Genomic DNA, 23,156 nt, shown 5'->3' on the forward strand with positions numbered 1-23,156 from the left:
TATAATTATTGCAATATTGTATCTTAAATGAGTGGAGTTTACTTTAGGTATTCAAAATCAGTAATAGCAAGTAAATAAATTATTTAGGTTAGAATAATTTTGAGTACTCTATTTGGAAGTACTGGGAAGCTATAGTTGCCTCTGCCTTATGTACAAGAATAAATCTTTAGTTTCATGCCACGTCGGTAGGAAAGTCCAGCTGTGGCTGCTGAAATACAAAGTGGGCCAAGCTCTAAGCAGGAGAGTTAGTTTACCAGAGTATAAAATTAAGCTCAAGTTTAGCAGTGAAGATTTAAGGAATAAAGTATGAATTTCAGGCCTGGTGCATGGGAAGAGGTAACAGAGTGAGTGGAAGCAATGCCCCACATGTTAAGGGGCAGTGAATCCAGGGCCACATTTAGTTTCTGAATTCTTGCATGTCCTGGTGATAACGCTGCTGTGGTGGCTACAATTTCCACAAGGCCCCGTGGCTCCTCGCTGCCCTGCCCTCACAGTGAGTATCCTCCATGCAGGAAACAGGCTCCACGCTGGTGCAGATTGCTCCTGACACAGCCCTGGCACACAGAAGCTGCCGGCACAACGAGCACGGCCCCTGAGGCAGCGGCGGCAGAGAAGCCTTCCCTGGCCACAGCTGACACCCACAGGGAGACACACCCAAACCTGTCCGGGCGAGAGGCTGCCCCGTGGGCAGTTCCATGAGGGTGGCCCTGCACTCACCCCAGGCACTCGGGAGCCATTGTGGCACAAGACCAATGCCGTGCAAACGGGTCAAGGAATTACCTCGGGTCCTTTAGGACACGATGCCCCGCGCCCATCTTGCCCCCTCGCTGCACCCCAGCGTTGCGGTTGCTGGGCTCAGGAAACCACGTTTGAGGGCTGTAATACTAAACCTATGTCTGGGGCGCCTTCGGGTAAGCCCCACAGGAACGTACAACAAAGGCCTTCGCCCCCCGCTAAGGTTGGCACCGCCACCCAGGCTCAGCGCTTCCCCACGGCAGCTCCAGCAGGGCGGGCGCTGCGGGGCAGCACCGCCCCGGGCCGGCGGCCCCGCGCAGGCGCCGTGCGGGCAGGGCGCGCCCCGCCGCCGCTGGGCCGGGCCGGGCAGGGTAGGGCGGTAACGGCCCCGCTGCCAGCGCGCAGCAGCGCGGGCAAAGCGTCGGGGATGGCTCCGGCGGCGACCGGCGGGATTCCGCCGACTGCGCCATCGCTGGGCCTGATGGCTGACGGGCTGGGCAACAGCTCCGCTCTCGGTGGGTCGCTGCGGCCTCGGTCCTTCGCCGCGGTGGGACGCTTCAATCCGCGACCCCCTCGTTCCCCGCCGGCGGCCCTTGTACCGCTGCGCGGGCTGTGAACTCGCCGGGCAGTACGGCCTCACTCGCCGCTAGGATGTCTAGGCTGACCCCGCTGCTTCTGCCGCGGCCCGACGCGGTTTCCTCGGGGTCCCCGGCTTTCGAGTCCCTGTGGGGAACGAGGGAGGAGAGCGGCAAGGCAGCGGCGCGTCCCCCTCCGCCCTAGCCCCGGGCAGCCCCGGGCAGCGGGCTGGAAGAGGTCAGAGCTCCGCGGCGGCAGCGGCTGAAGTTTCTCCGGCCTGTCAGCGCAGCGCGGCGGGGGCGCTCGGGGCGGGCGCCGCCGGGTCCCGCTCGGGCGGGCTGCGATGCCCTCAGCGATCGCGCGGTGCTTATGTCGCGATAGCCCGGCGTGCTGATGTAGGGGGTTATGGCCAGGAGTGGCGAGGGGAAAAAAAAAAACCAACCAAAAACTATAATGAGCCGTACGAGCTCGAGTCGGACAACTCCTCCGTAGATGATTCACTTTGACTGGGATCGGATGGCTCTTAAGATTGAAGTGCATTAAAGAATTGTTTCTATTTTATCCTCACTTGTGAGGTTAAGTTTGGCTTAGCGTTTAGGTTTTGGAAATGAAAAGTTGACTGTAACCCTTGAGAACTCTGAAGAGCACTTGCACACATACAATCACTAGAGGAAGTTAGTTTAAAATGACATTTTCTTTGTTTATGTCTAACCACAACTGTTATGCTACTAATAATCTCAAAATGAAACCAAATTCGTTGCCAGTGTAGTCTTAGTCTGAAGTGCTTGCTTTTTTTTTTTTTTAATGCATTGTCTGTGATGCTCAAACGCTTGTATTAAAAATTGATGCTCATTTCCACTTTCAGCTTGATCAGCTGTATTACCTTCTGGTGGTATGACATCAGTAAGAGTATACCAGCTTGTTTGAGAGTAAACTTTCAACTTAGTGGAAACAGTTAAGATGGCCATACTTACTAGCAAAGAATAAATCCAGAAGTGTTTCTTGTCTTTCTGGCATTCCTTTTGTATATTTGTATATTACTTGGTGCAGGCAGGCTTGGTCAGAAGGGTTTGAGATATCTGCTGCGTGCTGTTTATTTTCTGAAAGCAAGAGGAATGGAAGGCTTGTCATCCAGTGCTTCGGGAGAGTGGAAAGAAATAAGTACCACTATGCACCTTGAATTTCAGATTTATGTTGCCTTGTAGCTGCTGTCTGAGGACCTGAGGTTTTCTATGTAAACTATGAGGAGAAGTCGTGGATTTTTCTTCTCTTCTTGATCATGACCATATATATATATATTTTTTTTTTTAACATATAAAAATATAAAAACTAGTTTGCTCTTTGGCTGTTACTTCGGGGAATTGCTGCATGTTGATACATGCTATAATTACTATACAGTTTACCTGCTAGTGGTATCTTGAAGAGGCTGTAAACAGATGTTTTAGTAAACGAAAGGATGTGTGTATGTAGGTTTATACTGACTTTTTACAAATGTTTATACTCAGGATTGCTTTATTGAACTTGAAGGTGGGTGGAGAGCTTTTGGTATGCTATGTGCTTTTGTAGGATTTAATAACTACAGCAGCAATTTACTAGGGTTTTGTAGGATTTAATAACTACAGCAGCAATAGTATGTATATCTAGCTAAAGAAGATTGTTCTTATGCAGGCTAAAACTTGGCAAGTCTAGCAAGAGATGCAAAAAGCTGTGAAAGAATTTTCTTCTCAGAATTTTACAAATGCTTTCTGCCAATGTATCTGCTGTATCTCAAGATCACAGTATACCTCTTCACATAGGAGATACTTTGGTTTGGGTTAAAAATGATTTTTGATTTCTGTAAACTAGTAAGGACTGTTGTTAGCATGCATAAATTCATTGATACAATATGCTTGGTGGCATTGATTTAGTGCTACTCACTAGATGCTGATTGTGCTTGTGAATTTAACCAATGATATGCAATAGTACTAAATAGCTCATGTGTCCAGGAAGAATTTTATTTCATTGCTTTTTAATGGCCATACTGGTGAAATGTGCTTTATTAGATGTACTGTAGCTGTTTGCAGAGTGTTGTATTTGAAAACTGAAGTTTGAGGAACAATTTTCCAACAGATATGCAAATGTAAAGCCCCAGTTCTGTGTATTTTTGCTGTAGGAGCTATATGCTGCTCAAGTAGTGACCAAAGCAATTACACCATAAGCACTGCAATTTAGTACTGGTAAACAGTGAACCATAAGCTTTTTGTGTCTGTATGTGTTAATGCAGCATTATCAATCACATACTGTGTAGCACAAAGAACAGGCTAAATCTTACTTCCCTTTATATTTAAATTTTTCCCTTTCTCAACAGAACAAAACTGCTCTATATACTGTTAATTTTTTTTTCTCACAGAATTCTAAATGATGTCAGATGCCTTCATGGTGTGGTGACTGATGGTTGACTAGGTTTGGTCTTCCCTGTTGGTTCTTAAGCTCTCTCTGGCTGTGAGAGAATTGCAATGCTTATTGCAATTATTTCAGCACTCAAAATCATCGAGTCTTATATGCATTATACAGTGATACTTTTAGCTATATTTTTTTTTGCTGTGAGTAGGACCTACCTTACATAGCAGGTACCTCCTTTCTGAATCCCCACCCTACCCTGAGGCTTTCAGAGAAACCAGTCTAAAACTTTCTGCAGAAATTTACTGCATGTGTTGATAGGGTGTATAATTCAGAAGAAATTTGCATTAGTAAAGAACTTCCTGCAAAATTTGCCTACAGTCAAAATTTTTGTAGTGACTTTGGTGAGCCAGAGATTTTGTCTCTAATGTAAGAACTCTTAGCAGGCTGTGGCCTGAGTCACTCTGAAAAGCTTGGTGTTTTATGGTTGTGAGCACAATGTTGGTACCATGGATGCTGTTGGGTGTCTCACGTCGTGCCTGAGACTTGCTGCCTGGGGCTTACTGTTGGTGTTCACTAAGTAGGTGCATTTAGAATGAGCTTTAAGGAAACTTGGCTGGTCCTTCTGCTCACTTTCTTGAGATACTGCTTTTGACAAATCTGATGAAGGCTTTGAAGTTTGTTCCTAACAGAAATTCTTAATCAGCCCTGTAACCTCTAAGGCAGTTGGCAGTGTGTTATTAGTTGTCAGTATGTTCCTTCATCATGTGGCTTCCTTTTTGTCATCTCACTTCCTGCTTATTTCACTTCTGGTTGTAGGTTCTGATTACTACAAGGAAGCCAGAAGTTAAGTGGAATTCACAAATGTGTTGAATGTTCTTCTTCGATGATAGGTGGCTTTCCTTTGTTATTCACTTTAAGCATATTCCCTGATGTACAATTTCCTTGAACAATAGACAAAGCAAGTGGTAGAGAATAGGTTTTCTTCACTTGAGAGGTTTTTTTCTCTAGAAAATATTTAAACTTTTTTCAACCTCTTCTTTACTGACTTTTCTAGTGTGTCTGCTCTCGTCTGTAGCTACCACCTGACTAGTAAGGCAGAGAAGCCCTAATGTTTCCTCATTATTTTTTTGTGTTTGTGTTTTGGGCAGTGGTATATTTTGTCTTGTGATTGAAATTGCTAGTAATTTCATCTGCTTAGTTTTGCAAAAGCAGTTTGACTGTAGTGTCCAGAATAGATAAATGCTATTTGAATCAGATAGCTCATAAAAAGTGTATTTATTTTGAAGTTGCATCAAACTCTTCTTGTTAAGTTTACTATCAGTAAAATAAAGACATGTATTAAATGAATACATGATTACCATCAGAGTAAATGATTTACCTAAATGATTTCCCTGCTAAGCACCTGAATTAAGAATCTAAAAAACTTAAATGTGACTTGATAATAGAAACCTCTACTGCAGCTCTAATAAAATGTTGTATCTCTGAGTAAGTTGAAGGTACTGAATGAAAGTATACAATGGATTTAGAACTTCTTTTCTTTTAAGGAAATATCCACCACTTCTGAAATGCTAGGAGATACAATCTGGCATTGAATTAACTTCACTAAAACTCAACTTTAAAAGTAAAGTTAGTTTCTTAAATTCTTGAGATTGAGGTATTTAGTGTGTGTTTAGGAAATTTAGCTAATAAACAAGGAGTTTTTATTTTTATGCCTGAATTTAAGAGCATGTAATTTAACATGAAGAAGTTTTACGCTAAATGATACTGTAAAATGAATGCTGTAAATGAACGAGCACATCCAGATGGAGCAATCTGATCTAGTGAAGGTGTCCTAGCCAATGGTGGCAGGGTTGGGATTACATAGTCCTTAAAGTCCTTTCCAAATCATTCCATGATCCATCCACCTTTGATATCTGTCCTGGAGGTGGGAAGTGTTGTTAGTATTTAATTTAGTTGAAAATACACTTCCTGTAGAGCCAGGAGAGGATGACTACATATCGTCATCAGGTATCTTTTCCTTGCAGGGGGAGCTGGGTTCACAGGCTGCCTGACCATTTCTCCTTGTGCCATTGCCTCAGAAAGCTTAAGCAATGTTTTTAGCAGCAGTGTGTAGGTCTGTGGGATGATTTGATCCACAAGTGATCCAGGTACAAAAGAAAGGAAAAGACAAAGCACCAGAAAAGCTCCCAAAAGAGCCAACCTCCCCCCGCAAACAATATTCTCTTTGAGTATTTTGAACCCTAAGTGATGGTCCTTTTTTCTGCTGCTGGGTAGACTGGCCCATTAATGGTGAGGAGGAGGGAGAGAAACGTCGATGCTGATATTGCTACTGAGGCATTGTTTTCCAGCTGTGCTTAGCTGAGATGTTTGAGCAGATCATGTGCCATACCATATTTCAGTTGTGTTGGACCTAAATAGGTTGTATGTGATCATATTTAGTTTGTTTAAATATTAATTAACATTAAGGCCAACAATAGTTTGTTTCTGTATACTGTGAGATTGATATCTATGTTTCATTTTCATTCCTAAAAGCAGGGAATATGATCCTGTTACTCCTTAAACTTAATGGACAAGAAGATAGTGAATATATATGTACCTATTTTTAGCAGGTAGATTGCTCAAATAACCAATTCATAACAAGTAAACAAACCTTTTTAAAAGGCATGCCATAAAAGGTAAATGGCATGGGGATAATGGGCAAAATCCAGAGTAACTAAAGAGGATTTTTTACCAGTAGAGCAGAGAGAAGATTACGTTGTTGTTTATGGGCCACTTTCTCTAAATTAAACAATACAAAAACAAGTGGAATGTGCTTGAAGTAATCAGATGGGTGTAGATTCTACTTAGATTTAGTATAGGAGATTTAGAAAATCTGCATTATTTTAATGCTGAGTTGTATACTGCTAATATAAGAACTAAGCTGTTTTGATCTTGGTTATTAAAATGATTTGTTTTTTCAAGGATCTGAGTTGTACTTTAGGCAAGATTAAATATTTCTAGAAATTTCTCATGTGCTTTATGAAAAAATTGTCTATGCCATGTTAAAATTGCAATTGAATGAAGCATGAAATATTTTTCCAGTTATCTGCTAGCTTTTTTCCTCTTATATTCTGTTTCCTGAAGGTGCTGCAATTTGTCTTGAGCAATTGCTGAGGTGGAAGAACACTACCAAAGTATCTGAGTAACAGTGATTAGAACCAAAAGACTTGTCTAAGGTTGACTATCTTTATATTTTACTACTTAGGTAAGGATGAAGTAAGGGCAGGCAACATTCAACTTCAGTACTTGGCATATATTATTTTTTAAAGCAAATGAGTGCATGGGATCTGAATTAGTAGCATGACTGCAATTTATTATTTTCAGTTTAAACATTACTAAGTGTGCTGAATATCACTTCTAAATAATTTCATTTAGATCACATCCTCAACTGTTGCATGTGTAGACTAGTATACAATGACTGGTGTATAAAAATGCCAGGACAGCAAAGCGCTGAAACAAATCAGTTCTTTATGAATTGACTCAAGTCAAGGAAGATTGCTATGGCCTGATGAAAACCTTTGAGAAGCAGCATCATGCATCACGAGACTGAGGTGAACTGTCAGCAGTCTGACAGAAGTGTAATGTGCCTCTGGGGAAAGGGAATGGGGAATGCACAGTGAATGATGGAGCTGTGACTTGGCACATAAAATGTGCTGCCTGTTTAGGTCCTCAGGGCTTGGCTTTGCATTATGGCATAACTGCTGAGGGTTTTGAGGGCAGACTGTGTAGGGTGTTTGATAATGAAAGCTGAGTGCTTTGCTTTGCTTGTAAGGTTATCTCAGTAATCCAGTTAAAAACTATTTTTAGGATTACAGTCTGTCAGGAGCACAGTGACTGGGGTAGCAGAGAACTGAATGGGAAGGGACCTCTGAAAACCACTTTGGATCTGGAAGAATTGCAGTGAACCATGACATGGAAAGCCAGAGGCATGGACCTCTAGCCATGTTATAAGGCCCCCTTGCTCTCTGTGTTTGGTGGGAATTTCCTGCCATGGTTATGGAGAAAATAGATACTTGTTTGGGCAATCCATGGCACTCTTGCCACAAAGAGAGGCAGAAAACCCAAAGTTGAGTTGGATAAATTTTATGACCCTTCCACAAAATGGCTTGACTAGCAAGTGGATGTTGATAGAAGGGAGGTGTTTCCCATTCATTCTTAAAATCAATACTGTGCAACAAAATCCAAAGTATCTGCGTGTTGTGTTGTCTTAGATTTGAACAGGAAAGGTGCTTATTTATTAATACCCTTAGGAGCTTGTGTTGTATACTGTTTCAGTTGTATTTCCTAGATTCTGAGATGTTGTAGTCATCCAAGTAAAACTTCTCTGGTGTGATGGTTTTCTCCTGCCTCAAAAGTAAATGAAACTACTTTAGTTGATTAACTGGGATACTTTGTGGCTGTTGCTACCTGATGAGTTAGAAAAAAAAAATATTTTGGCATATTAAAGCATGAGTTATAAATTCTAGAATGCAAGTAAACTGTGTGTAAGATCAGCCTTCTCAGTTACATGACTGTATCCCTTACCCTTTCCTGTCTTCTGTTTCCTTGCAGTATAAAACAACTGCAATCTTGAAGTGTTAAATTGTAGGTAGTTTTCAGTTGTCCTACTCAGGCATACGTTAGAGCTTCAAAGGTTACACATTGGTAAATTCTGCACACAGTCATCTGTAGGATTGCTGCCCTCTTAAAAGTGAATAGCTTTCTCTTTTGATTTTGGGAACAAACTAGACCGTCTGGTTTTGTCCAAAGCAAATATCCTCAGATTCTGCTTAACTTTTAGTTTTGAGATCTGTTCAGTAATTTGTTTGCACTTCTTTCAGTTTGGCTGCATTTCTGCTATTTCCTAGGAAATTATTTTAGCAAAATTCTTAATACATCTTTTTTTTTGTTGTTGTTGCTAGTTGGGGTTTATCAGTTGTTATTTCAAGTAATTTCCATTGTTTTCACTTGAGCAGTTGATGCTACCCAACTGTCAATTTGAGACTGTTCTGAAAAATTCAGAAATGTTTTAAAATAAAAGGTTTACTGTTTCTAGAGGAATAAAGAAAACTAGGGTAAGTACCAAACTTCTCTTTGCTGTCTGTTGCCTTACTGGTGTTTCTCAAATGCAATGTAGTTATGCAGCCAGTGCAGGAGATGTTTGTGGAATAATGCTCTTTCTGCAATTTTTTGGAGGCTTCCTCTTTTCTTTTTTTTTTGTTTGTTTTGTTTTGTTTTGTTCTGTTTTTGAAAGGAAAGGATTATAATTCTAGACATTTGTGTTGTGAAAGTGTCCCTGTCATGTAAATGGTTTTCTGCTGACTTCTATTCTTCAGTGAGTTTGATGAATGGAACAATTGTGAATTTCCTTGTCCATTTCAATACAAGTAGATGGGAAATAGATGGATAAAAAAATGAACACGTTCTGGTTGTCATTATTTCCTACTCAAAAAAAAATTGTTTTCTGCTGGAGTGGAGGAGAAGAATAGAAGGTAGAAATGCATGTTGGGGATAGTAATATGTAAGTCTTTATTACATGGGGTGGGGAATGTGTATAAGCTCTAAGGGTTTGCAAAGGTTTTGAGTATGCAACGTGTAATTTTGGATTTATCTGAGCTGTTTACCTTTTTATACTTTGATATGGGAGAAGGTACTGTGTTCTTAGTTTCTTTGTGTATATTGGACTTAAAAGTGTGTTACTATTGAAGAGATTGTTCACAGATGTGGAATGTTCATTATCTGGATGGAGCTTATGTGCAAAACCTGATCTAATCAGTGCTGCTTTTAGCAGCACTTGGACTGATGAATTTCAAGTTTCCCTTCTAATGAAAATATTCTATACTTTTGATAGGTCAGAATCCCAGTTTATAACATAGAGTTTACATCTGTGAAATTCAGAACTTAAACAAAAGTGCTTAAATGTGGATATAGTGTGTGACAATGCTTCAACTTAAATTCTTTGCAAGCAAAAAGAATTCCTTCATGTCAAGTTTAAATACAAAATGATTTCCAGATCTCAGACAAACAATGAGTCCACCTTATTCTGATGAGATGGGTGGATGCTCTTTTGAGAATTTCCACTGTCAAAAGAAAAATAAAAATCAAGGCTATTTCTTTCACACCTGATAATTTTTCTATGCAAGGGTCAATATTAAATCAGTATTTACTCTCATATTAGGGAAGGATCCACGTTTTATTGGTAATTTTGCATGAACTCCTGGACTGGAGGAATATTATAGCATTTCATTTCCTTGCTGATGTGAACAAGGAGCAATGGTAGTGTTATTCTTCTGTGAACCATGTGAGCCCTTTATTTGAGATCACAAGCCTGTCAGGCTTGTATGGTTGGTTCTTCACTGTTATATTGAAGAAATATCATGCAGGTTTTTTGAGTGTTAGGTGTTTGTAATTGTTTGGTGAAGAGGGAATATTTGCTGTTTCTGGTGTAAGTTGTCAGCCAGTAGAGTATGTGTTTTCCTCTTCACTGCAGAGGGTACTGTGGAGATTTGCTCATGCTTGTAATTTTCTGAATTTTTTCAAGTGATTTACAGTGTATAGTGATACATTTATTTATTGATTTACATAGATGGAGAGGTTCCATGGGTTTTGTCAAGCCATGGCTTACAGACAACTACTTTGACAACTAAAATGGATGGCAATGATGGCAAGCCTGAACACCTAGAGTATATTGCCTTTGCTTTGGTTCCTGTTTTCTTCATCATGGGTCTCTTGGGGATCCTTATCTGCCATATCCTTAAGAAAAAAGGATACCGTTGTACAACAGAAGCTGAAGAACTAGAAGAAGAAAAAATTGACGAAAAAATAGGTAATCAAGTCTAATAAACAAATTCCTATTTCTCTACATTGCAACTACTATGAAATAATTTATTGTAAGACTTCTGTCATTTCTGTGTCTATATTTGACATCAAAGCAGTATTAAGAATAATATTTTTGTTACTACATGTCACTTGGGGTTTGATCTCTGCCAGTCAAATCCAGGCATGTTCCGCTTTTCCCATGCGAGTCTGCTAACATTAAGTAAGAGCCTAGAGAGGGATCAAAGTATCCCTATATTTGTTTGCAACTCCACAGATGGAGTCACCAGATCATTTTTCTGCATTTTACATGCTGTTAACAACAAAGTATTGTTGTACATGGTGCTAGCTGAGAAGTGGCAAAAAGCTTCCATTTAGAGCCTAAAATCTTAGTTTTGTGTTTTGCGATCTTAATTTGTTCCTGTTGTGCTGTCATTCACTTCTCCCCTCTCTTTATAAAACCAAGCCTTTGGACTGAATATCTTTATTCTGTTTTATGTAATGCGACTTATAATTTTTCCTTAAAGATGCCTTTTTTTTTTATCCTAACATTTGTTCATTTGTACCCTTGTTTTTATTGTTCCTTTTTCACATTTATTCTTACTTGGGGAAAAAAAGGGTGTTACCAGGTGGGAAGGGCTATAACATGGTATAGCATTTGTAAAATGTAAGTAAGAACAAAAGTCACTTGTAAATACTCCTCTTCCTTTCTCCCAATTAATTTCATTCAGTAGGTTCATAATGAGTGCAAATTACAGTGGCTCTGTGGTAAGGGTAGACCCATGTGGTGCAGTAATGATGTGTCAGTGTGTTCTTAGGCATTAGCTGGGGCAGCTGTGCAGTGAGTGGAGCTGTCTGATCTGATAGTTCCCCTGGCTGGAACAGGGGAGTGGTAATGAAATGGGGACATCCCCCATGTCTCAGTGGCAGGAAGGAGCTGCTCTTAAGTTACATTGCAAAGTTGCAGGTATTAAGATGAAGCATGGGTACAGAGGTGGGGAAGCTCCTAATTTACTACATAAGAGAAGAATTTAGAGTCTAGCCTATCAAACTTGCCTCAATCCCATTTTTTTAAATAAAGCATTATAACAATTATTAGGGAAGGGCACAGTTTTGCCTCTTCATTGTTTTAGTTCCCCAATTGATCTTCACTCTTTGCTGATTATTCTAGGGGGGGTTTAATATTGCTAATGGGTGCATTCTGTTACAAAAGTTTTCAGGTTTTTTTTTTTAATTAATCAATTGTTATGTCCTTGAAGATGTGAAAATTGAATCTTAAATTGAATCTTCTTAAAAAAATCTTCTTAAATTGAATCCCCCTCATATTAAAAGTGGATAGTACCTGCTTTAGAATAGTAGTTTGAGACAGTTTTGTTTTGGTTTGGTTTTTTTCCCCTTCCTGTTGTTAGGATTAGAAATGCTGCTCTCTTATTTGTCTCCTCCTTACTAGCTGGAGAAGGAATTTTGAAGTATGTTTATGAAAACACTGAGCTTAATTAGTTCTCAGCTGAATTTGTTTGGGCTACTGTAGAGATGATAAACCTGTGTTCATAGTTTTTACTGAATAAGGATGATAAAGTCCTACCTAAGCTTTCCCTCCAAGTGACAAAAAATCTCGCCTCTTTTTTGAAATGTAGTTTCTTCTGGTTTGTGTTCAGTTTTGGTTGTGACTGTCTTATCATTATTTATTTTTAAAGTAGTTCAGTTCTTGATTCATAAGGCCAAGATACTGACAACATATTTATTTCTTTGCACAGAAATGAATGAAACTATACATGAGAATAGTGACACTGTGGGACAAATTGTTAACTACATCATGAAAAATGAAGGTACAGTATTGAAGTTACTGCCATTGAAGTTAGCAGCCCTTGTGATGGTGTTCTATAACAAATATGTTTTTTTGGATAGTCTGACGGATGGTATGTTCACGTGCTTTCATTTAATAACCAATTCATTCTTAGCTCTTTGAAATTGTCTTTACAAGGCAGTAACTTCAAGGACAGTAGGGAAGTTTCTTGCTTACTTGAAAATTGTTTTGTATGGTAAATTCAGGTCATGCATTTCCATAAATTTTAACTGTTTAGGTATTTGGGTCTTTTTGGTTCAGCCTTTTGCTTTGTGAAGTAAAAGCTCAATGTTGCTTTCTTAGTGGCAGTGTTTAAAGCCTGTGGAAACTTTTATGTTTTGACTAGATTTAGCTTCGTGTCCTGAAGTGATTCTTGCAGCTCTTGTCTGGTGAGAGGCTTGTGCATAACTGAGACAGTATATAGCACTAATGGGTATTTATATAGCACTAATGGGTGGTTTGGTATATAGCACTAATGTTGAATTCTGTACGTGTTATCTGCATTTGTCTGCAAAGTAAAGGATAAGATGTGACTGAGAAAACAAAATCATAGACAAGCACCCCATGGAATGCTTGGTTAGTTCAGAATGTATTTGCCCAATAGAAGAAATGTTTAGGAGACTGGATATTTTTATAGGACAAGAGCAGTCAGCCTTTTGATTTTACATTTGTATAAATCAGAGTTCTGACCATTGAACTTGCTTTGAGTTACCTCTGAATTAGTCCTCTGGAAAAGCAATGATTTTGAGTTTGAATGTGGGGATTTTTGGATTTTGTTGTTTGCGGATTTTTTCTGTTGTTCGGGGTTTTTTTCAGACTATTAGTGCTTTGAGCTTGTGTATTTTTCCTTGAGATTGGGATTAGGTAATTCATGTGTTTTGATAGGAAATGAGCAATTGATAGTTCTTGGCTGATAATGAATTTTCATTTTGTGGGGCTCACTTAAACTGATGTTTTTAATCTGAAGTTGAGTTAAACATGTGAGGTGATTCAGAGATTTTGTTTGAGAGTTTTGTGCAGATGGCTGCGTTTCATGGCTTGCATTGGGGTGGAGCTTTGAGTGCAATATGAACTGCAGTTTTAGTAGTTCATGTTAAGGTTACCCATAGAATTATATTAACATTTTTTTCTGCAGTTTTCTTTTGTGCTTTTTTGGAGATGCATAATGCAGTCATCTTTCTTTTAAATGAAATATCTTTGAGGAACTTTAATTTTGTTTTTTTTCTAAAGTTAGAACCGTTCACTTTTGAAGAGTTCTGTTTATTCTCATTGCAGCAAATGCTGATGTGTTAAAGGCCATGGTAGCAGATAGCAGTGTCTTTGAACCTGAAAGGTAATTACTCCTCATTTTAATGCATGTTCTCTGAGGCAACTAAAAGCATATGCTTTCAAAGGACTTTGTTTCCTGAACTCTTCTAAGACTACATCGCTTGCTTGAGTTACCAGCTAAGAGAATAATACTTTGATTTTTCCATTGTGTTTGAGTCCTTAAATTGTCACATATACCCTGGGTTAGTGACTGGCTCTTCTGGTTATGTGTTCTAGGTGCATGATACAGTTTTTCTGCATTTTGGTCTAAAAATTACAGATGCTGCAAATACTGGTTTACTTTGGGGTGGAGTTACCTACAAGGTGGCTTAGTCCAAAGCTACTGTGGCTTCAAAGAACAGAACAGCACTCATTTCATTTGTATAGGTGCTAACTTACAAGAGACATCTTCTTCTGTGTCTGCTTTTGGTTTACTTTTTTCTTTATAATTGTAGCAATAGACATTGGTTGACCTACCTGTTAGGATTTTTCACTGCACAGGTAATTATGTAGAGAAAGCATCTCTGCCTTAGATGCGTTGTATGTGTAAAAAAACTTGTATATGCACCATATGTGTAAAAGTGCTTGTATTTGTACATTTGTACACTTTTACCTATGTCTAGACTCTCAATACTCTTTGTATATAACTTCATATTCAAGGCAGAGGAGATGGAAGTAGTATTGTGTGACCTATAAAAGGAGTATATAGTTTCAGCAAAATGAAGAGTTGAGTATAGAACCATTAAACACCTGTTCTCATGGTGAGAGGCTTGGTTATTGAAATGACCCCTGAATTTCCAAAGGGATTTCTCCTCAAGTATAGATACTTTTAAATGCCTGTGGTTCTGTAGAGATATTTATTTGAATTTTTTGCATAGTCATGTGTAATGTTATCTTGGGCATTTTATACTATAGTTTCAGTGGTGAATTAAAATATGAAGAGTAAGGAGGAGAGAAAATGATTGCTCTTACAGAATCTGACAGATCCTGAACCTTTTGTAATCAAGTAGAAATCCTCTGTATTTCTTTGCAAGTTCAGTGCACTATGAAACTTCCTAATTATAGAAATAGTTATGGCTGAGTAAAATCTACCCTTCTCTCAGTTGAAGCCATTAGTTCTGTCTTTGCTTCAGGTATTGAACTGCTTTTATTTTCCTTAATAGCATTTTCTTATTTATTTGTAGACCATTAAATATTTCTTGCCAATATTTTTATTTTGGATATGAGCATCCAAGTAACTCCCAGTCTTCTCTGGCATGTTTTACTTCTTTAATTTGTTCTTTCTGTTCTCCTTTGGAGTCTCTGCAGTTTGTTTGTATTTCTTGAAATAACATTTGTGAACCTGCATGGTAGGATCAGATCTGGCATGATTAATGCTGAGTATTGTAAATTTAGGTTCACAGGTTATACTTCTGTTATTTCCACTGTTTTGTCCTTTTTAAGCAAGAATGTTGTTTATGATTCATGTTCTACTCATGATCCTCTTTTTCTGAAGAATGGTCATCTGTCTGATTGCTTTTTGGTCTAGGTTTGGGTAAAGGCTTTCTGCTAAAACACTGAGAATTTATGTTGTCCTTACTGCAATACATCCTGTATTTTTAGTAAGATTTGTGTATGTGTGAAAGTCTTTCATATATGTGTTCTCTTCTCATCATTCTAATTTGTTATCTTGACCTCTGCAGTTGCTATGGGTTACCCAAAGTCTGTGGGTACTTTAGCTATTCTTCTGTTCTGTTACCCAGTGAACTATTTAAAGCACTGAATATAACCAGGATCAAAACCCCCCACATTTAGTATGACTTTGCAGTTTCACAGCAACTACAGATATATTACATTCTGTATGTGTTTTTAATTTTTTTTACAAGGTGCTGCCGTACAGTTATTTCACCTTTCATGAGCTCTGGTCTGCTGTGTTACAAGACAGTGTTAAAATTGATGCTAAAGTCCAAGAAAAGTACAACTGGTTTCTATCAATGCTATCTGTTTGTTTTTCTGCTTTTGAGGAAAATCGGATTGATTCTATTAGTTAATCTCAAATGCCTTTTGGAGGTTGTACTGCTTTTTCTTTCTAGGTACTTAAAATTTTATTTTTTCCCTTGAAACTGGATGATGTTGTTTCCTCTTGTCATTGTGGTACACATTTTAGTTTTGCCTCCTTCAGTATTGTGGTTCTGTGCTCTTCTTCTCGGAGTTCCTTGAGATCCTGTAACAATTCTGAAATACTTTCTATAGTTTTCCCAGGCAGTTCTTTTGTGAGTGTAATCAGCTTATTAAATGTCTCCTTCAATATAAGTTCATGTAACCTATTCTCTTCTATTTAGGCTGACTATTTTCCCCCTCTTTTTTTTTCTTGTCTTTTGTGTTAGTTACCTTAACCACATGACTGCAGCTGAATCAGTTTGTGAAAGTGATTCCAATTGCAAAAATATAATATTGGAGGGAACTGTAAGCTGGACATCCTCACAAATATATGTTTCCTGTAAAAACTGGTTATTCACTAGACTAACTGAAGGTTGGATTTCATCCTTTTTCCTTTTTAAGAAATCGTATTTTATAGTAAACATAAATTTTCTTTATTTCTTTTTTTCTGCAGCCCATTATCTCCTACCTCTCCTGAGAGTCCAGTGAGTCCAGGGACTCCTTTGTCACCAGGTGTTGTTCCATTCAGACACAACTGCAAAGCCCATCACTTCCATACTGTTGGAGGAGTGGTGGAAAAGGATGTTTGTACTCGCTGTAGTCACAAACGATGGCACCTTATAAAGCCAGCTCAAAAATCTAAAGAGAACAGAAGAAGTCGTATTGGAGAAGTTACAGTCCTTTCTGTGGGAAGGTAAGGCTTGGGTCATTTTGTTGTATACTTCTCTTGGAATGCTGCAGTGACCAGTGTTGGATCAGATATCCACTAATTCTGCTCTGTTTGTAAGATTGGTGATTTTTTTCTTTTTATAACCCTGTTACTATTAGGCTGAAGTTATTTCTGGAAGAAGTAAATGTGATTTTCATTTTTTTTTCAAGAACTACATAGAAAGATGGAGATTTGCTGTGGGTGTAAATTTAAGGCTCTTGCTCATTTGATACAGGCTAAAAGAAACAAGAATTGCACACTAATAAATTTCTCTGAATTTGGTATTTCTCATGTAAGTGTGAGGGTATAGAAACCACTTCATTCTATTTGTTATTTTTAATTCTTACCTTATATTGTACTTGTCTTAGAAAATCACTATTCTAAGAAGTGGTATGCAATCTGTGGATTCTGCTTCAAAACACAATTCCCTGAGAAAGTGTGATTCAGCAGTAGTGAGAACTAGAAAGACCTGTAGGTGATAGGAAGGAAGATGCTCTGAAGCGAAGCAGTGTCCATGTAGGTGCCTGCTCTGACATCTTGTTCTGGGGACCTGGAAATTTGTTTCTGCCTATGCTGTTGCTCCTGAGAATGATCTAACTCATCTGTGGGGAAATACAAGTGCACTTTCTTTTGCTCACCTCAGATTTCGAGTCACAAAAGTGGATCACAAGTCCAACTCGAAGGAGCGGAAGAGCCTGATGTCCGTTACTGGCGTGGAGAGCGTCAACGGGGAGATGCCAGCGAAACAGGACGTGAGCGAAGCGCCCGCCACGCCTGCCAAACAGGACGTGCAAGAGAGGAGGAGCTCAGAGTAAAGGCAGGTATCAAACATCTGAACATTTGGAACTCATACTGGAGGTGTTATGTTGTGAAATATGTGAAGGTAATCAGCACAGTTGAAAATGCATCAGTTCTGTCTGAAAACTCAACTTTCAATTTCAAAATTCTCTACACAAGTCTGCAAAAATTCTATGTGGTCGCTCAGTTAATGATAAGTTAAGAAAGGCTTTTTTTATCCACCAAATTCTTATCGAATTGTTTATTCAGATTTTGTAATTAGGTGTTGAAATAACTTTTGTGGGTGTGGCATCACTAGTCCAACAGATAAAATGTCTGCATATTAATTTTTTGGCAAGAAAAAAATTTTGGCAATGGCTCAGATTTAGTGGCAATGTACTTATTGTCCAAAACAAACAAGTGCTGCTGACAGTGTTATCACTGGGATAACTACAGTTATTCAATAACTATAGCGGCTTCCTTATGCTTGCTGTTTTGTACTGCATGCTTGTATGAGATGATTGCTTACTAGATACTTCTCTGATAGATCTGTGGAGCTTTGACTAATAGCAGTGGAGTCACATGAAACTGCTGATCTCACAGGGATCTAACTAAGCCTGGCGGTTGGGGTTTTCTTGTGAGTCATTAAACTTCAGTGAATTGCTTGAGTTACTCTATTGAGCATGTGAAAAACATGCACAGCATGGTTTTGAAATTAAATCCTCACTGTGTTGGTTTTTTTCTTTTCACAGTTTAGAATGTTAGGGGAAAAAAAACCCTGGAAGTTAATATGGTTTGCCTCTATTTGATGATATGCTGATGGATAATATGAAGGGGAAAGGTGATTTTAAACAATGTGATTCAAAATTCAGACTTGACCCTTGAGTAAGAAAGGCTCTGGGGTGACATAGTAAAGGTGCTGGACTTGAAGAAAGTGAACAAAATGCACAGTGCCAAACTCTGTATGCTGAGAGAGAGGATTAAATGATGCTGTGTCAAACTATTGGTTACATCAAATGGAAGAGGGAAATGCACAAGAGAAAATTTGGTCTGTTTAGAAAAGCAGTGAGACTCAAATGCCCTTGCATATTTTGAGGTTAAAGTAGAGAGCTCTTATGCAGTGGGATACTTCCAACCCTTAGTGGCAGCACAGGTTTGACTGTTGAACTAAACAGAATGGATTTGTCTGGCCTCTATGCCTCATCACTAAATTACACCCAGGTTTTTGGAAACATTGCTGTAGAGGAAAGGAGACTTGGAGATGTGGTATGCTTTCAAATAATAAAAAAGTTACGGAGGATAATGAGGTTTGTTTTTTTTTTTTTTTCCCCCAGTAAATATGAAGACAGTGGTAGGCTAAATTGCAAGGAGGGGGAGCTCAGGTTTCAAAAATTAGGAAATTGGAATAAGCATCTTTATTGCTGGACATTTATAAGACCAAACTTCTCTATGCCAGTGTTTTGCCTTTTGATCTGTAGCACATTTTGGCAAATCACAGGTGCCTAGTGCTGCTGTTTCACTGTTGCACTGAAATCTGTGAAGGATCTACAGATGTCAGTGAAAGTGAAACAGTACTCTTATTTTCTGATTCAGAATGATGTCCTTGTGCTCAAAGTATTTTTATGTTGATGTGATTCCTATTTCTTCCCTTTTAAAAATCAATATCAGCTAAATGCAATAGGAGATAACGTCTTCCTTCACTAGACTGGCATTTCCATGCCCAGCTAATTGTTTTGTTAATTCTGTAACTATTTTTATTTCTTTTCTGTATCTCTAGTGGGAGATACAGAAATCTCACCAGATTGTTCATAATATGATTTTTTTTCTAATATCTTGTGCTTAAAGAGAAGATAACAAGCTAGTTTTCTTCTCTTTAAGCACAAGAAATAGAAAGAATAGGGCATATATGAAAATAAATTCCAGTGCACTTTGATTAAAAAAACCCCATCATTTTGAAATCACTCAAAATGTTATGTAGTCCATTTTTCTCTCTAATGTGTTCTTTCCTCTCCTAAATAGGAAAGCTGTTCCCTGTAATTACCTAAAAGTTCTATAAATTTAAACCATTACTACTTTAATTTAAAAATAAGCTGTTCTCTAGAGAAATATGATAGTAAAGCTGTAAAAAAATTGTCCATCTATGGCAGCTTTTTATTGTTAGAACCTCCCCTTAGGATTAAAGTTTTGCTTCTTCTGAAAACAAATGTTCTAATAGCAAAGAAATGGTTCAGCAGAATATTTTAATGGTCTCTCTAGTCCAACAGAGCTATTCTGTAAATCATCTGGGAAACTAGCCAGGTCTGTTTGATTTGCACTACAAAAAAGAAACAGATCTTGCTTGAAAAAGGTTCCCTAGCATGGTTCTAGATCACTTTTTGTCTACTGTTATGAGAAGCTGCTCACATGTAAACAGGTAGTTGTTAGACCTTTACTTCAGCTACTTACTTCAGACTTCTAATAAATTATTGTAGCCCAATTTACTGAAACTGAATAGATAAACTGCATTTAAGACTTGTGTCTCTAGTCAGTTCATTTCTGATGAAAGTTTATACTTTGGGGGAATTTGACTCAGATCTTCAGATGCAGAGGAAGAAGGCAGACTTAAATGTGTGTTTAACTGCTTCTAGAAAAGTTATTTCTGTCATTCAGAGGCTTTTTTTTCTGTCATTCAGAGGATTTGTGGCTGACTTTAACCACTGTTACTGAGAGTTCCTGTATGAGATGGAATTCCTGACTGGGACAGTACCTGGATGAAATAGCATTGCTGACTGCCTGTATTTACTGTCGCTCTCAAGTCCAGGGTTTTTTTTCCCTAAACTGATGTGTTCTGAAGCGACCTCTTCAGTGTTTCAGCTTATCTAGTGTCTTGCTGGCTGTATCATTGAAAGTTGTGGCATGTCTTCTCTATGTCTTCAAGGTTCATGTTCTCAGCAGACTCCATTTCTTCAGTTAATACATTTCAAATATGCTTAGTGGCACATAAAGAGTGGTAGATACACAGCTGATAATTGAAGTCAAAACTTTGAGTTGAGCTCTTGGAAATCCATTTTAAGCTACTGGGTATAAACAGAGACTGGTACTGGTACACTGAAGCTATGTAACATTTTCCATTTGTAGTGCTTAACGTTGTGGTGTGATTTGTCAGTTGGTCCATGTGTTTGTCCATGCATTTCAAGAGTACTAGCTCAATTTTTAGTTCCTCTTTATGATTTCACATGCTAAACTTGGAATGCATGGCAACTACTTCATGCAGTTGTGGCTTTTTTTTTTCCATTTCAGAGCACCTGCTAACTTTTTAATTGGTGTGTCCATCCTAAAACTAATTTTGCTATTTAGGTTTATTTTTAGAACTGTTTTCTTCTCTTACAGGTGGAACTTTTAGAAGAAGATTGTCTGCAAGCACTTTGGAGAAAACTGAAAACTCCCAAGAGATGCATACTATTTTAAGAAATGTATTTATGGCAATGTAGTATTTTAAAAGTTCTGTGATGTCATTCCTGCAAGGTTAAACACTTAATGGTTTTTGACCAGTAAAATAGTGAGATTTAGACACTTAAATACTGTTGAGCTGTGTGGACATCATAATGAATGGCTTCATCTTGGAAAGAAAACATACGTGAAAGTTTTTGGACAGGAAAGATAAAAGCTTTATCAAGTCTTAAACTTTTTTAAGACAAGCATTTATGAGCTCAGTATAAAGAGTTATACAATTACCTCATGGATAAACTGCATTCACCCCAGTGGTCCATCTGGATTTTTCTTCTGTTCTGCCCACTCCAAAATTGACAAGCGTTTGCTGAAGATAAAAGCCAGTCTTTGAAAGATGAAAATATTCTTTTAATCTAACTGCTTGTAGCCAAGTAAAACCTACAAGGAAATAATTGTCAGCCAAATCTGTATGTGTGCCTTCAGTACATAAACCCAACTCTGTGCAGGGTCCCTCACAGTAGAGACTGGTTCAGTTATATGCAGATGTTAAATGAAATTGTTGTTCCCCAGACCCATATCTCTCTCTTACTACTTGACACAGGCTGAAGAGCATCTTTTTGTATGCAGTTGGATGAACTCTTGGTGAGGTTACTTTTCTCATTGCCTTGTGTTCTCCTGTTTTCTTGTAACTGCTCACTCATATTTGAAGAGTGCCTAATAGTTTTGCTTTTCTTTTCTTGTTCTTACCCACAGGTTCCTTATTAAGTTAAGGCAACATAGTTCAAGCCTTAGATAAAGATATGGAATATTGGGCATTAAAAAAATTTATGGAATATATACTAAAGTGCTTCAGAGTGGCTTTATTGGACTGAGGGTAGTTGTATTCATTGGCAAAAAAATCTTAAGCCAGTGTTACTCCTTTCATATTTTAAGTGTGGCTTAATGCTAAAATTACCATGGTATTCTCCTATTAATTTTCTGTATCTACTTATGATCTCAGCTTTGTCCCGTTACTTATTCTGGGCAGAGAAATCTCTAATACTTCAGCAAGCTTTTCTGTGTAACAGAAAATCATATCATTTGTTCTGAGTGCCTAAGAATATAAGCTCTAATATAATGCTTTTTAGTAGAGATTGCACTATATTCTGAGAACTATAACTTAATCTGCTTTATGAACTCAAGGAAAATCAGTGTATGTTTTTGAAATGGATTTATTTTAAATTGATACCTTCAGTCTTTTTAAACAGGAGCTCTAAATTGTGTTTCTTCTTCATATCTGAGAATTGTGTTTCTTCATTGATTTATGTATGCAGTGTTAACAATCAGTGCCTACAAAATTACTCTTCTTGCTTGTGTATTCGTTACTCTCATGTCTTGCCAGGAAACATCAAGTTTTTTCACTCTTGCTGCAAGTATGTGCTGCTGATGGTCTTCCTTCTGTGTGTATCCACAAGATACTGACTGGTCCTATCAATGTGTACTTTTCAGCGATGCTATATTTGCCAAAAAACCCACCACTACCCACGCAAACATTGAAAATAATAAATGTTTTATTGTTCTTTTGAAAATGGATATTTTTAGAAATAATTGTCTGTCCTTGAGAACTCAGAATATCTGTTTGACTGGGACTCTAACTTCAATGTTTAGCACTGCTCCCTGCTTCCATAAATTTAAAATCAGCTTCTGAAAACTCTTCAATATTTAAGTACAACATGAACAGCAACCTCATTTTACAGGCGCACATTAAGCTTCACATGATTATTTGTGTGAAGAATATTTCTAGAAGATATAATTAGTATTGGTTGTAGTAATAAGCTTTCAATTTCCAAGAGATTGATAGCTATGAGTATAAAAATGTATACTGGGAAAAGGGAGCATTTGAGAAAACAGCAGTTTTCAAATAATTTCCAGAAAGAAGATACAAAGTTACAGACTGTCCCCAAAGCTTTTTCTAAAAAATGGGCAGTTTGTCTTGATACTGTATTTTCATGCATGATGGGTTAGTATGGCAAATAAATGGCAAAAGGATGTAAGAAAGTTTAAATGGTAATATGTATTTTTTTTACTTATTTTAAAAGTAGTTTCTATTTTGATTCCATTGAAAATACATAGAATAAAAGGGATGGAAAGATGTTGGGTATGTAAAATATTGTTTACCTGTATAAAGTAATTATGTAAGGTATTATGAGACTTGATAGTGCAAGAATTGAATTTATACATTGCTACCTAAGCAAGAGAGGATTTAGAAACTGTGCCTGTTTCATTGCCTGTAACACTACACTGCTGTTGTAGGGGTATGCATATTGCCATATTAGCCTGCTTTTCTTAAATTTGCTTATGAAATGTATTTTTAACAAAATAGTTTATATACAACTTTTATACTACAAAGCAGTAAATAAAAAAATACTGATTCTTAAGCTT

General features: G+C 38.0%; 1 protein-coding gene across 4 annotated transcripts; it reads left to right on the top strand.

The window, feature by feature from the left end:
• The first annotated feature begins 1,112 nt into the window (after nt 1-1,112).
• Nucleotides 1,113-23,152, top strand: RELL1 (RELT like 1). 4 transcript variants are annotated; one of them, XR_004980114.2, is made up of 8 exons: nt 1,113-1,250; nt 10,298-10,537; nt 12,285-12,356; nt 13,649-13,706; nt 16,275-16,514; nt 17,173-17,350; nt 17,854-17,943; nt 20,676-23,152. XR_004980114.2 is itself a non-coding variant. In XM_036382145.2 (7 exons), the coding sequence occupies exons 1-6, from the start codon at nt 1,163-1,165 to the stop codon at nt 17,342-17,344; spliced, it is 870 nt and encodes a 289-aa protein (XP_036238038.1). In that variant the 5' UTR covers nt 1,113-1,162; the 3' UTR covers nt 17,345-17,350; nt 20,676-23,152. The 4 variants fall into 4 exon arrangements, 2 of the variants coding, with proteins under 2 accessions (XP_036238038.1, XP_036238036.1); XR_004980113.2 differs by having other exon boundaries at nt 17,173-17,346; XM_036382145.2 differs by lacking the exon at nt 17,854-17,943.
• The last annotated feature ends 4 nt before the right edge of the window (nt 23,153-23,156 follow it).

This window comes from Molothrus ater, chromosome 4 (genome assembly GCF_012460135.2).
Source record: "Molothrus ater isolate BHLD 08-10-18 breed brown headed cowbird chromosome 4, BPBGC_Mater_1.1, whole genome shotgun sequence".
Lineage (NCBI taxonomy): Eukaryota > Metazoa > Chordata > Aves > Passeriformes > Icteridae > Molothrus > Molothrus ater.